The following is a 14,294-nucleotide window of genomic DNA, read 5'->3' on the forward strand; positions in this document are numbered from 1 at the left end:
TGGCCTCTGGGTGGGAAGCGCCCTTCTCCCCGCCTGGAGCAGCTGCCCGGCCAGTGGCCTGGGGCTGACGTAGGTTCCCAGCAAACGGCCGTTCTCCCCCCTAACTGGCACTGACCAAAAGGGCTGTGTGCCCCAAACTCGCAAATGTTCCTCTGTGGACAGTCCTGTTTATCGCCCTCACCCCCGTCCTGCCGACCCGTTGTGTGGAAATGTTACGCTTAACCGGCCAGGTGTTGGCCAGGTGTTGACGGAGCACCTGCTGTGTGCCCGGAAGGCACCCTGTGGGCAAGGGGATGAAGATGAATGACACATGGCCCTGCACTTGAGCCTGGACCTAACACGGCTGCAGAAGAGTGCAGTCCCCACACCCGAGTGGCGAGGTCCAGGTCAGTGCTTCTTGAGCAACGCGGGTGGACACTGCTAATGGAGATGCACTGCGGGCCAGGGAAGGGAGGCCACCTTCTCTGCTAGGTGGGGACGCAGGTGGGCGGGCTTCAAGCGTGGGACACCCCAGAGCCCAGGAGGCCACAGGTCAAGTAAACTTCGAGCGGCTCACCAGGACGCCTCAAGTCTTGCCCAAGTGCAGAAGACACGAGATGAGAAGTCTTGGCGAGAATGCCAGACTGTTGCTGCGCCATGGGCTGAGGGCGTCAGCCTCTCTCGCCAACCCTTTGGAGCAGAAGAGCCACAGCCGGTAGATCGTGTGGCCTGTCGCACAATAGTCCTTTCTCTTGCTTTGTTTCTTTTTCTTTTCAGACTCTTACAGAGTCAGCGTTCATCTCTTCGAGCCAGCTGGGGTCTCCGTCCCCACCCCTCGCTGGTCCGGGCCACACGCCTGGTGAACAGGAAGTGGCCAGATACAGTCTTCTGTCTCTTGCCTCCTTGTAGCCGGGTCAGTGCTGGGTCTCCCTGTAACGGAATACTCCCGTGAGCACCCGGCCTTCCAGGCTTCCCATATGTAGTAGGGGCAGGTCAGATCTGGTTTCCTCTTTGTGGTTTCTGGGCCTTTGTAGTCAGCTCTGACCGCTCATGCTTTTGCGTGGTGCTGCTTGCACGCCACGCTGATGCTTCTTCAAGGCAGGCTGGGAAAGTCCGTTCTAAATGACAACGCCCTCTGCGGCCTGCGAGCCTTGCAAGGGCTTGCGTGTGTGCCGTGCACCTTGCTGCAGGTGGAGGGTGTCAGGTTGCTACCAGCCCAGAAAGTTGCTTTTGTTGCGGATACTTGTTGGGGGAAATGGGTTCGTCTGTGATCTTCGCTGGCCTCCCCTTAGCAAAATGCTGCAGCCCACGGTATTGACGGCAGCCCTGACTGCCCCACCGCGGGTCCTTGCGCGAGTCACTCACCGCTCGGCGGCTGTTTCCTTCTCTGTGACAAGGCGGCCCCAGAGTGCAGAGCGCTGTGTGCTGTGGCTCAGTCCGCCCGGCAGGCAGCCGCGGTCAGGCAAGGCCAGTTACCAGGCACCGCGCCTTGGGCCTACCAGGAAGACTCACAGGCTGCTGAGCGGTGTTTCACCTCGAAAGGGTGGTCTGTACACCCCCAGGCCCGCTGGCCGCAGGCAGGGGCCCCGCACCAGGCTGCGGCACTCCGCTGATGGTGGGAGCGGGGGTCTGCGTGTTACGTTCCTTGCTCTAGTTTCCACATTGACTGTACATCGTTTCCCTTGGGGGTTCTCTGTCCTCCCCGTCCTTGCAGATCAGGGATGTCTCTGCATAGCAGATGGGTGGCGACCGTGCTTTTCCCACCCTATGCCCGCTTGGGCGTTCCTGCAGGCTTCACGGCTGCTTTGCTGGTCTTCACCGCCTGCGGGAGCGGTGGAGCGAGTGCAACCCAGTTCCGCGTCAGTGTGCGCAGGCTGTGGGGCGGAGCCCTCGGGAAGACGGCTTGCGCCACGCCCTGCGCCCTCCTCGCTCCGGCCGCACCTGCTCACTGGGCACGCGGGAGAGGCCCTGCTCGTTAACCACGACTGACCCAGCCGGCCAGCCAAGGCGGAAGACGAGGCTGCGGCACATGGGCTGGGCCCCCCCCGCCCCCCGCGGCCTTCCCCATCCCGTTACCGTGTCCGACCGCCGTTCTCAGACTCGTTCAGAGAGTGGCGCCCGGGCGGAGCTCGGCCGGAACGCCGTGAAGTCGGGATGGCCGAGAGTGGCCACGCATGATGGAGCGGACACCGGCCCGAGCATCTGAACTCGACTCGTAAGGGGCCAGCGCCCAGAGGCCTGCGAAACAGCGTGGGGGACACCTGAAAAGTGGGGAGACTCTCCCACCTCCATTTCTGCCGGCAGCCCGTGCGAGGGCTTTCAGTTTGGCCCTCCCTCAGGACCCGCTTGGCCGCCCAGGGCCATCCCGTGCCAGCCCCGCCGGCGAGGCTGTTGGAAACAGGCGGCAGGATTGAGGCCCTTCCGACCTTTGATCTGCTGGGGAATCTCATCAGAGAACAACCCGGGTGGGCGGCGTGGCTCGACAGAGCCGCCCACGGCCACAGGGAGGCAGGGGTCACCTCGCAGCCGCTCACGGTGCCCGCTCTGTGGGCAGACAAAACTGACCCTCCCGGCGCTGCTCAGCCCCACAACTGCGGACGTGTCTGCGCTCCTGGCTCCGATGGAGACTGCAACACGGCAATGGAATCACCCCACGGAAGGGAGTAAGTCAAAGTCCCCTGACCTCACCAGAAACAGCCAAACCAGCATGTCCACTCAGGACAAAGAGACGTCTCTTTTCACAGTGCAGGGAAGCGTTTCTCAGAAACCTTCCATGCCTCGTGAGCAAGCAGACCTTAGACTAAAGAAGGTCCACCCCGTGCCCCGGAATCTGAGAGACCTGGTGAGCCCAGCGAGACCCGGCGTCGCTTCGCGTGTCGAAAGGACACTGGCCGCAGGAAAGAAGATGTCGCTCCTGACCTGGGGTGAGTGCTGTGTGGTATTTTTCATGTCATTCAAGACCAAAATGTGCCATGAGGGCTCGGGAGGTGCGTCTTCCTGGGCTCAAGTCCGGGGGTGATGCGTCCTGATTTCACTTGACAGCATTCACCCCCGGGCTGTTTTGGGAAGGCAGAAATGGAGGTGGAAGCCAGAGAAACACGCATGTCGGTGTATTTGGAGGAAGTCAGCTCACTGGCCTTGCGCGCCGGGTGGGAGTGACCCGGAAACCTGGCCGCGCTACCGAAGCTGAAATGTAGCGACCATGCAGCGGTCCCCTCCAGGCCTACGCCCGCAGAAGTGGCCCGACCTCGCAGGGCAGGGACAGGGGCACCTCCCGAGCGGGCAGCTGCCTGAGTCACGGGACAGAGGGCCGAGCGGAGAGCAGCTGTGAAGGGCTCACGCTGTAGCTGAGCTCACCCAGTGCGTGGCCACGGGGCGCCGCGCCGCACGTGGGGTGGTGGCGCTGGGCAGGTGTGCGCCCTCGCTGGAGCCCACGGAGCTGTCCGGGTAGCTGTGGTTCCGTGTCTGTGTCAGTAGACAGTTCACGGTGAAAGATCAGCTCCTCCGGGTGTGCTTGGCCGGTTTAGGGCCCAGTCTTCCTGAAACAGGGTCACGAGCCGCTGTAGCGGGTTTCTTGGGACTGAAGAGGGTTTCTTTCTTGAGACACGCCGCGTGGGCCCGTCGGCCACTGTCGTTCTCTCACTGGGTCTGGCCACTGGGGCTGAGTGGCAGAAAGCAAGGTGTCCAGGGCAGTCTCGGCTGGGGCCTGGGCCGCCCACCCGGTGGGGGAACCTGCAGTCCTCAAGTGCATACCTCACGTCCTTGAGGGAGTGTTTTCAAACATCCGCTGTGTGCCACACACCCTGTGTAGGGGGCTTCACGCGCTCACCCGGGACGTCAGCATGAGTCACAAACCCCTGGGTGCAGAGAGGCCACGTGACCTGCCCAAGAGCGTTGTTGGCCTTAAGACACCAAGGCAGACTCGCGGTCGGGCCTGATGGCAGCTGTGGAGAGCATGTCTGTCCTCACTGGCTGCCCCGCTGGGAATGCAGTTGGGGAAAGTAGGTAAAATGGCGGGAGTTAAAGACGGCTTCATATGGCAAGGAGGTGGGACACCCCTCGCAGGCCAGCCCCGGGGTCTTTGCAGCTGCGCAGCTGTCTGCCCCAAGTGGCTCCTTCCCTGTCTCCTGCCCCGAGAGATGGTTCTGGAATTAGCTCGAAGTCCGGTGACTGGGGGGCCCCAGTGGCAAGAGGGCTACCTTCAGACTTGTAGGCAGGGCTGGAGCATTCAGGTGCAAATGTGCTTGTGGGGAAAAGCAGAAGTCAGCCCACGTGACAGCTCCCGCAGCGTCTCCTGAGATGTGAAATCCCACACGGGCCAGGGTCAGTCATTCCTCTTCTGAACGGAAAGAGGCGAGCTTTCTCACGTGCACCAGCTCTCCGGCCCAGGTCCAGCTCCCTGGCACGACAACAAGAGGCCACCATCTCTTGCCCGTGTATGATTCAGCAGTCGACATAAAGGAACACTATCTGTACCCAGTAAAGGAGAAATACAATCGTCTCCTGGCTCTCTAAGTAGGAAGGAAACTTAGAAGGCCCATTTTAGCCATTTCTTGAAAGCTGAATTGGAAGAAGGGACAAAGGCTGTGATCCAGTAACCCCACAGCGTGGAAAACATATAGGCTGCGCCCTCCCGTCTCAGGTGACGGTAATAGCTGCTCTCCATGCCCATCCACAAGGGAAGGCGCTGCGGGTTCAAGCTGCTGTGGTGGCAGGGCCCCGTGTTCAGGGGAGCCCCGACAATGTACAATTACCCCTCTGTGCTGGAGCCCAGCTTCAGAGAAAATGAAAAGGAGCCCCCAGACGGCTTCGAGGATCAGCCTGCAGGGGTGGAGTGGAGGCTGAGATGCAATACCAGGGGTAGCTCTCGCTAATGGCGACGCCGTGGCTGGGACCACTGACCTTGTGACACTTCGCTCACCCAACTCAAAGTACAGCCCGAAAGACGGTGGCCTGTGTAGCATGGGCAGCGGCTGCTGCTCCCCAATTCCTGGAGCTCCGTTTTGGAAAAGAGCTAGTAATAGGACAGTCAGACCCGTGGTAAGCGGGACCTGGCCAGCTCGAGTTCTGACTTTGAAAGAGCGGTGCTTTGCGTGGCAGGAGGGCTTGTCAGGCGCACGGGGCCCGCAGACTGCAGGGTGTGCAGGGCGCCGCTGGCTGCTTGACTTGCGAGCAGCCTCTTCTCCTCACCACCCTGGGGTGGGCTGACATCCCCGGCTAGAGACAGGGTCCTTTCTCCACCCTCTTGCGTTTGCCTGGAGCAAAATGAACGTCGGGAGACTTGAGGGACTTGGCCATCTTGCAGCTCCCTCCACCACTGCCCTCTGCCGCCTCTGGCTCCCGCTTCGGCCGGCAGAGCCGGGCGTCGGGATGGCTGGCTGGGACATGCTAGTACGCCTGAGCCGAAGGCGGCCCCAGCCTGGGCACTCGCGCCTCGCTCTTGGGGGGGGCAAGACACTGCCCACTCCGCGTGGCCCTGCTTGTCCAGTGCCGCGGCTGAGGGGCGGGAAGGAGGGTACGCGCTACAAACCAGCGTCGCGTGCACCCGGCAGACGTGGGGCCCGGACAGCAGGGCACAGCCTCGGGCTGGGGCGCGGTTGCACACCCACAGCGACGGGACACCGAAGCCTGCACCCGGGTGTGGCCCTTCCCAGAAGCCCGAGTCATGCGTGAGTGTCGCAGGTGGGTCAGGCAGCGGCCCAGAGCAGCGGCCGTGCAGAGTGCCTGGGCCCCGCTGCCCTCTGCGCAGGCCCTCCCACATGTGGCCTGTCCAGGTGGCCGCCGCCGCCCCTTTCCGTCTCTGAGGCGCTCCAGGGGAGCGAGGCCGCCCCCGCCAGACCCTGGATGCCGCTGGCACCCCGCAGCCCGCCGGCCCTGCTGTGTCAGCTCTCAGCCTTGGCTGATGGCCGGTGAGGGGCGCAGAAATGAGGGCTCCCCAGACTTGGTGCACGTCGGAGCTTACCGGTCACATTTGCCCGGCCTTGCCTCGACTGCATCACAGAGACACCAACAGAAAAGGCAGCAGTGGACCCACGGTGCCGGGCTTTCTGTCCCTAACGGAGCCTGGGCCAGGCCCCCCTCCCTTTTGACTCCCAGAACTGCGGCGCGCCCAGCCGCGTACCAGGCCACCACCGGGGCTCCCTGTGCCGCCCGTCACTTGACACCTTTCCGCTCAGCCCAGATGGGCTTTCCTCTCCCACTGACCAGAAAGAGGTCAGCTTTCAGGGGCCACGCCCGGCCGACTCTAAAGCCCGGGTCCTCACTCGCTGACGGCCAGAGGCCCAGCGCCCTTGCTCCTCAGCCCAGCCCAGCCGCCCAGGGAGAGGCTGGCCCAGGGGAAGCTGGGTCACCGCCCTTGGTCCTCCTGCTGGTCCTGCCGTCCTAGTCCCGCCCGGCGTCCACCGGGCTGAGGTGTCGAGGGCCCTTGCCGACTGGCTGAAGCGGACAGGCGCACCGCGTGCACTGGCTGTGCGGCGGCGGCAGGGCCCGGCTCTCCTCCAGCCAGCAAACCGGGTCGTGGGCCCCGTCCGCCGGCACCGCCAGAGCTCGCAGTGGCGCCGTGAGCAGCAGCGGAGCTGTGCGGCTGCTTCCCGGGGCCAGTCTCCGGCTCCGGGCAGGGCCGGCCTGTCGAGAAGCCGCTCCAGCGGGGCCGGGGCCCCGGCAGCGTGTCGTGACCACCGTCCAGGTGAATGCAACTCACGTGCACTTTATCAGCACAAAAACATCCACAAAAATCAGAACACACAGAAATGACATGGCCAGAACAAGTTAACCTCTCCGCAGGAGGCATTATTCTGACTTGTCACGCTGGAAAACAGACTCACATGGAAGGATCTCTTAAGGGACAGTAATTTCCACCACCACAAATTCAGACTTTTGGACAAGAATATACTTTATTTCTCATAAAAGTCTACCAAAAATATATTTTTTGCTTAACTTAAAAAACAGCTTTGGGAAACAAAGTTTGATGGTTATGATTCACGTGTTTCAAACAGCTGTGGAAGTGACAGGAGTCGCAGGATGGATTCAGGTTTTAAATATAAAAACGTTCATTTCAGAAGCTTGACCTTCTCCTTTAATAGCTTGAAGGTGGGGTTCTTGCTGATTTTCTTGTTAAAGATGACCTGGAGTTCCTCCTCAGACCTGTGATGTTCACTCGTCACAGAGTAATACTGAGCAAAAACCTTCACAGAGAAAAACCACTGTCAGACGCATGCATGCGTCCCGAAAGGGCACCCGGAAGGTTTTTCTCTACCCCAGGAGGCCAGCAGTGACCCCGAAGGGGGCAGAGGCAGGGTGTGGGGTGTGTCTGCCTCTGGCAGCTGGGCGCACAGGCCCACCGACCAGGAGTTAAAACGCAAAGATGACTGCTGCTCTGGAATAATCAAAGGCAAGCCACCTAGGACGGTCACTTTCTGGTTTAACGTGGGCGGGCGCCACCGTGACAGAAAGCGGGGGCCGGGGCCTCCGCGAGCCGCAGGGCCACTGGCGCGCGGCGGTCAGAGCTGTGTGTCTGTAAGCGCTCAGATGAAAAACAGCAGCGGCGCTTTACAACAAAGGACACCCGTTTATGTACGTGGCCCATGCCTCTACCTTTTTCCTTAGCTTCTTGATTGCGATTTCGTTGTCGGGGGCCTGTCTCAGCACTGCTTTAATAGTTCCCTTCCAGTTGAATTTACCTGCAACAGAAGAACGACATGTGAGACCCTGTACCTGCACTACCAGAGGGTCAAGAGTGACTGCCGCAGCATCTGTCTGCCCCCGAGGGAGCTACCCTAAGTGAAGGCCCTCGCAAAGGCGCGGGGCGGGCACCCGGTGTGGCCCGAGACACTGCCCCTCGCAGGAAGGGCCGTCGCTGCTAACGCCTGCGAGGCCGGTGAACTCATGAGTCACTGAACAGCCACTGAGATGGAAGACAAGGACGAGAAAAAGCAGCTCGGCCTTGAAGGAAGAGGACAGCCGCGAACACTCACTGCCTGTGGCCAGAAGGGCCACCGGGGACCGACCTCTGGGAGACCACAACGATTTAAATGCTGAGTATGTAATGCCAATGAAAGACATCAGAGAAGATTCAAATAAACAAAAGGCACCCGGTGTTCACGAGTTGGGAGATTTAACCTAGGAAAGACACAAATTTTCCCCAAATGGACACACAAATCTAACACAATCCTTAGCTTTCTAGATGTAGACAATTATAAATTACTCGATTTCTACGGGAGCTAAAGAAATCAAAGATGAGTGATACAGGATGGACAGAGACACAAATCAACAAAACAGAACAAGAACCCGGAAGAGACCGCAGCAAACACACCACAGGGCCTTTAGACAGGTGACGGGCAGGTGAGCGGGACAGACGGCCCTTTCCACAAATGCGCTCTACAGTCGGACAGAGGACTCTTGAATTCAGGCTCACGCCTTAATAAAACTTGGCTCAAAATGGACCTTGGACTGAGTGCAAAACGCAAAACCACAGAACTGTGCTTTCTAGGACCATGTCTGTGGGATCTTCGGCAGGACAGAGTTCTCACACCTGACACCTGGCTAATCTAGGTTGAATCTCCCAACCCATGAGCACAGGGTGCCTTTCATTTATTTAAATCGTCTTCAATTTCTTTCACCAGCATTACATATTCAGCATATAAGTCATAATCTTCCCCAGAGCAGAAGTTCCCTAGATGATTTTTCTAGTCCATGGGGTAGTAAACCAAATTTTAAAAACTTTTGCCCTATAAATGATTTTGTTCAGATGATGAAAAGACAAACTAGAAACCAAAAAACAAACCAACCAAAAAACCTAATACCTTATTCACCTCCTATCCCACAAAGGCGTAGTCTCCAGAATATATAAAGAACCCTCAAATCTCAACAGCTGAAAACAAAACCAGAAAAGGGCAGACCAATCAGAAAACGGCACTGGACAGGGCAAGGCGCTCCACGAAGAGCTACTCAACGGCACGTAAGTGAATGGGAAGACCGTCCCCGTATTTGGAGATTCTAGGTTAGAGCCACGCTGAGCCAGCATTACAGACCTGGCAGAACGGCGAAGATAACAGTGACCCACTAGGCGCTGGCCGGGGTGTGGGGAGCCTGAGTTGATCACTCGGGTACGGCTGCTGGGGACAGAAAGCGGCCCAGCCCCCCTAAAGCTGGCAGGAAGCAAAACCAGGAACTGCCATGCTGCGTGGCTGGTGAACGCGCCCCACACGCACCCCAGGAAGCAGGGATGTGTGCACAAAAGCCAGTTCAGCCTTACAATGTCCAGGGGCTGGACTATGGGAGCCCTTCAGTGGACGAGGCCAAGCAAACCGGGGCTCTCACACAGCCTGGAACACTGCCTAGCAATAAAAGGTGGGGTTCATCTGGATGGCTCTCCAGAGAATGATGCCGAGTCCCTTTCAGAGGGTCACATACTCGGGATGCCATTTGGGGAAGGTTCCAGAAGTACAAGATCACAGAAGTGGAAAACAGCTTAGAGACGGCCACTGCAGAGGGGCTGAGGGGGGTGTGTCTACAGAGGGGAGACAGGAAGGGGCCTTGGGGGATGGCGGTGCCTGTCTCTGGCCACACTGCCATGATCATCCACACGAAGGGGGACGTGACCTGCATTGTCACCCTGGGAGACACTGGGCACCGGACAGCGGGATTCGAGTCTGCACTGCTCCCTACACCTGCTGGCGAAACTCCAAGGGCCTGACACCAAGCCGGTGATGCAGTAGGAGCCCCCATATACAAAGGTGGGGTGCACTGCCTGGCTGGGACTAACCGGGTCAGTTACTAGACGCCGTTAATAAAGCCTCAGCTTCCACTTGAGTCCGCAGTCTGTTGTGGAGGTGAAGGGGGGAGGAAGGCGGAGGGCGGGGCTGTGCATCACTGGGCCGGGGCCGGGGCCGGGGTCAGGGTCAGCGTGGGCGGCTGTGGCGACGTCCGGGAGTGGGTGACAGGCCCAACCCTTGGAAAGCCCCACGGGCTTGATTCTTACTTGCAAAAACACTGTCTCCCTGATCCCTGATGCTTAGGGCTCCACAGACGTGGAAGGCTGGCTCACACCAGTCTCCTGCATTCCCTCGGGGTCACAGTCAAGAAAGCAGATTGATTGTGAAATCTGCCACGTGCTCTGGAGGCCCCGTCCACCCCTCCCGCGCCTAAAGACGCCAGAGCAGCAGTGATACCTTTTGCAGGAGCCTCGTGGTTTCCTGGTTGTCCATCCTCAGAAGGTCCCGGGATCTTTATCTTTTTCTTAGAGTCTGCTTCAACTAAGTAATTAGAAAAAATTCAGAAAAGCCCCCCACTGGGCCAGCGGTGGGCGTTCAGTAAGAGCCGCCCTCCCCGCCCCCCCGCCCCAGCCGGGCCAGCCTGCCCGCTGCGGCTGCTCGCTGCCCCCTGCGCAGGGCTGTTTCCTGCCCGCCAGGGCCTCGGCCGCTGGGCACGAGGCCACCGTACCTTCCGAGTGCGCGCGCTTCCTCTTCCCCGGCTGGCTCTTGGCCGGGCACGCCTCGGCCTCGGCCTCTGCCGCAAGCGCCCCGTTGCCGGCGGGCGCCCCATCCTCCACCTGCTGGCCCTTGCCCTTCTTCCTCTGGCTCTTCTTCCCCGCGGGACCGGCGGCCGCTGGGGTGTCCTCACCCCCGGCCTCTTGCCCCATCTTGCGCTTCTTAGGCTTCTGACGCTTTGCATTCTCTTGGTTGTTTTCCAATTTTAGCTCCTTCTTTTCCTTTTTCCGATTCTTCTGCCGTTCTTCTTTCCGCTCCCTCTTATTCTTCGCCACCTCTGCTGGCTTTTCCGGGGCCCTGGCAGCGCTGTCCGCGCAGGAGCTGGCCACCTGGCCGGGTGGTGGGTGCTCCTGCCCCTTGTTACTGGCCGTTCCCTGTTTAAGCAAAACCAAGAAACACGTCAACACTCGCCGAGCCGGGCACAGCCCGTGTCGTGTGGAGCCGCCCGAGAAGGCTCACGGCTCACCACCGCGTAACAGCCAGGAGCCAAGATGTGCCAGTAAATACTCAAAGGGGGAGACACGGCCGCGCCCACACCCACCCCGCACCCAACAGTCAGCTCCGCTGGAAGAGGCCCTGCTGTGCCGAAGACCGGCTGCATTCTGACCCGTGGCTGGCCCCGTCCCGCCGGTCAGCTTCGGCAGACTTGCGAAGTTACCCATCTGCTCTGAGCCTGTTCCTCGCCCAGGACGGAAGTAGTGACCCCTCCCGCCTCAGAGGACGTGCACGTGAGCTGGCACCGTGTGCCGACATACAGCGCTCCTGGGCGCGGGGGGCTCCTGGAGGGCTAACACCGCGAGACAGGCCATCACCTGCCCGGGCAGGGTGCCCAGCGCAGCCGTGCGGGCAGCTGCACCCCGACACTGGCTCTGCCGCGCTCCCTGGACAAGCCCCTTCTCAAGGGACGGCGAGGGCAGTTTATGGGACTGCTCTGGGAGCCCAGGGCGGCGGCCACGCCCACCGTTGGTTAGCAGGCAGGTAGCTAGACGAGTCGCCCCTTGACCTCCTCCAGGCCACAGGTCCCTGGAGGCTGTTGCGGCCCCCTGGCCGGACCTACTCGGTGCCACACCTCACTAGCCTCGGCGTCCACCCCGGCTGTAGAAGCTGCATCTAGGAGGTGCATGCTGAATGATGTTTCCACAACAGCCAAGAAAGCGACTACCCCAGGCACGGGGGCGACCAGAGGATGACTTCAGGCTCAGGAGGAGGCTGGGAGCGGAAGGCACTGCGCTAACCTGGTGCCATGGACTGCCCCCCGGGCAGCTCAGGCCACCTCCCTGGCTGGTGCCTGCCGTCACATCCCACCACCTCAAGGCGGGGCCCGGGCAGAGGGAGGAGCCATGCATTCCCTGGCCTGGCAGCCACTCTCAGATGGGTGAGTTCACCCCCATCTTCTCTCTGCCTCATTCAGGACCCCTCCTGTGCCAGCAGACGCCACCCCATACTGTGCCTCCTCCCGCCGGTGCACTGCCAGTGCTTAGCACCCCCGGTGTGAGGGCACGAACCCTTCACCGCATCCCCCCGCTGGGCACAGCTGTGCACACTGGGCCCTGGCTGGTGATGGCCGCTGCAGTGACCAGCTGGGCTTTGTGCTGGGGACAGCGCACGAAGGTGGCAGCGGGAGCCCCTCAGGCCCAAACCCGCGCAGTGAGGGGACGAGCATTGGGAACGGGGGGCGCAGGTGAAGCAGGAAGGGTGCAGGGTCCCCTTGGGTTCTGCTACCCCCAGGCTGCTGCGTGCCTGGGTCCTGCTACTCGCTGGGGCAGACAGTCCTGCAGGGCACTGCTGGCCCCTAGGAGTGCTCGTGGCTGCCTCAGCCCCTCCCAAACAAAGAATGCTAACGCCGTGACGCACGGGAACAAGGTTCCTCGGCAACCTGCATAAAGCCTGTCGTTCGGGGCTCAGCCTTGTGGGCCTGACCCACCGAGCCCGCCAGCCTGGCAAGTGAACCTCTCTCTCAACACCTCTCAGACGCCGTCGGATTTCTCTGGGAAACTGCAGTAACACAGGGAAGGCCCCGGCCAGCCAATCAGTGACAGCCCCATTTTGGGGCTCAGTGTTGACCACAAGTTGTGAACTGGTGGTTTCATTTCACTCTTGATGGATTCATCAATTGCAAGTGAAATTGGGAAAAACTTAAAAACAACAACAACAAAACCTGCAGCTGAATGAATAACTTCAACCCTTTCTTAGTTAAAATAATGGAAAAAATGAATGAATTGTTCTCATGGTTGTAAAGGCCCAATCTGCACTTTCTGGTCAAACGGCCGGACAGCCCGCCACGCCGAAGCTCGGCCTGTGGCTTGGCACCGCGCACGCTGTGCTCTCACCGCGCGAGTCGCGGGTCAGGGAAGCAGCGTGGAAGCTGCTGGGGGTCTCCGTGGGGTGGGCACTGAAGCAACGGTGAAGCCACAGCTGTGGCCCGCTCTCAGGCCCAGGCTCTCCGCAGGCAGCTGCACCTGCGTGCCCTCGGGATGAAGCCACGCCAGCGATGGCTGTCTGGGGTGAGGGGGAGCTGCCCGGCGGGAGCCCCTTCACCAGGAGACAGCCCTGGGAGTGCCCACTCACCCTGGCATGACGCGGCTCTGCCGCCGGCCGCGCCCGACCCTGCTCAAGAGACCCCGGGACACGTGTCGTCGTCTATCTCCCTTCGTGGCCCTGCAGGCCTCAGACGCCCGTCCTGCCTACTCAGGCCTGGCCCCGGTCAGCTCACTAACGTGACAGACACTTTATTTTAAGATAAGGAAACCGAGGCTCAGAGAGTTAAATAACACGTCCCAGATCGCACGCCTGGCAGCCAGACGAAGGGGTCACAGCAGTGTGCCCGACGCCCGGGGCGCCCGTCCTCGCTGAGGCGCCCGCTGCGGGCTCCGGCCGCATCCTGTTGGCTGTCGCAGCCGAACACTGGATCGAGGACCTGTCCCTGCACAGTAAGGGAGTCCCCGCTGCCGTGCGTTCAGCTCCTCCCTCCCATGAGTGAAGCACAGAGAGGAAAGAAAGAAACGCTGTCTTGACCTTCAGAGCCAAGACGCTCCGCTTCATTCTCACCCGCCATTTCTGACATGCTCAAGGCCAAAATGAGTCTCACTTACGTTGCTGGACGCTTCGGAAAAGATACTCCACACCTGCTCCAGGACAGATTCATTATGCACTTTGAGACTGTTCTTCATCCAGTTCTGTGAGGACAGAGGGGAGGAAAGCTCACTCCACGCAGACACACGCAGCCCTGCGCGGAGCCGGGTTCCCGCCAGGCCGCACACGTACCTGAAATTTGGCCTTTTTCCTGGGAACGTTGTCGAAACCACTAATTTGCTCTAAAAGGTCCCTCACTTTGGGGCTGACATTGGGTCTTTTTGTTAATTCGTTGATTTTCTATATATATATGAAACAAAAAAGAGACAATAAGTAGCTCGCACCGAGTGGCACACGAGCGCCGGCCCAGAGGGCGCTCTGGCTGCCGCCCCCACACCGGGCCTGTGCCAGCGCCCACACGCAGCCCAGCGCTGGGCAGCCCGGCCAGCGAACTGAGCAGGGAAAAGAAAGAAAGGCATCCAGGCTGGAGAGAGAGAGTAAAATGCGCTCAGGGCAGAGGTAACAGCTTCAGTGGCGCCCTCGGGAGCCGACGGAAGGAGCCTCTGGGCTGTGAGCGAGACGGCGGAGGCCCAGGCTGCAGCTCGATACACAGAAGCTGCATTTCACAGTGAACAACCTGACGGGGCAATCAAGACGGCAACTCCATTTAAAAATAGCCTCAAAGGGCCCTCTCTGGTGGCGCAGCGGGTTAAAGCGCAGCACTGAGAAGCTTAAGCCACTTCCTCATGAGTTCGA

The 14,294-nt window shown here is 60.2% G+C and overlaps 2 protein-coding genes across 5 annotated transcripts in view; both read right to left on the reverse strand.

Annotated features, from left to right (window-relative positions):
• TMEM128 (transmembrane protein 128) overlaps positions 1-5,740 on the reverse strand; it is a 10,532-nt gene extending 4,792 nt beyond the window's left edge. The window contains exons 1-4 of the mRNA XM_012724042.1: positions 5,510-5,740; positions 3,337-3,444; positions 2,838-2,866; positions 936-940 (exon numbers count right to left, since the gene is read on the reverse strand). Coding sequence (XP_012579496.1) covers positions 936-940; positions 2,838-2,866; positions 3,337-3,444; positions 5,510-5,740 — 373 coding nt within the window. The remainder of the gene's footprint in view (positions 1-935; positions 941-2,837; positions 2,867-3,336; positions 3,445-5,509) is intronic.
• A 153-nt stretch (positions 5,741-5,893) lies between these two features.
• LYAR (Ly1 antibody reactive) overlaps positions 5,894-14,294 on the reverse strand; it is a 13,844-nt gene continuing 5,443 nt past the window's right edge. For 3 of the 4 annotated variants that reach the window (XM_012724240.1, XM_012724242.1, XM_012724241.1), the window contains 6 exons: positions 13,731-13,838; positions 13,559-13,642; positions 10,420-10,840; positions 10,149-10,232; positions 7,573-7,658; positions 5,894-7,163 (listed from right to left, as the gene is read on the reverse strand). In XM_012724240.1, coding sequence (XP_012579694.1) covers positions 7,029-7,163; positions 7,573-7,658; positions 10,149-10,232; positions 10,420-10,840; positions 13,559-13,642; positions 13,731-13,838 — 918 coding nt within the window. In that variant the 3' untranslated portion in view covers positions 5,894-7,028. The other variant, XM_012724243.1, reaches the window with a different exon arrangement.

Source organism: Condylura cristata, unplaced genomic scaffold (genome assembly GCF_000260355.1).
Source record: "Condylura cristata isolate star-nosed mole 26May11 unplaced genomic scaffold, ConCri1.0 scaffold00012, whole genome shotgun sequence".
In the NCBI taxonomy this organism is placed as follows: Eukaryota; Metazoa; Chordata; class Mammalia; order Eulipotyphla; family Talpidae; genus Condylura; species Condylura cristata.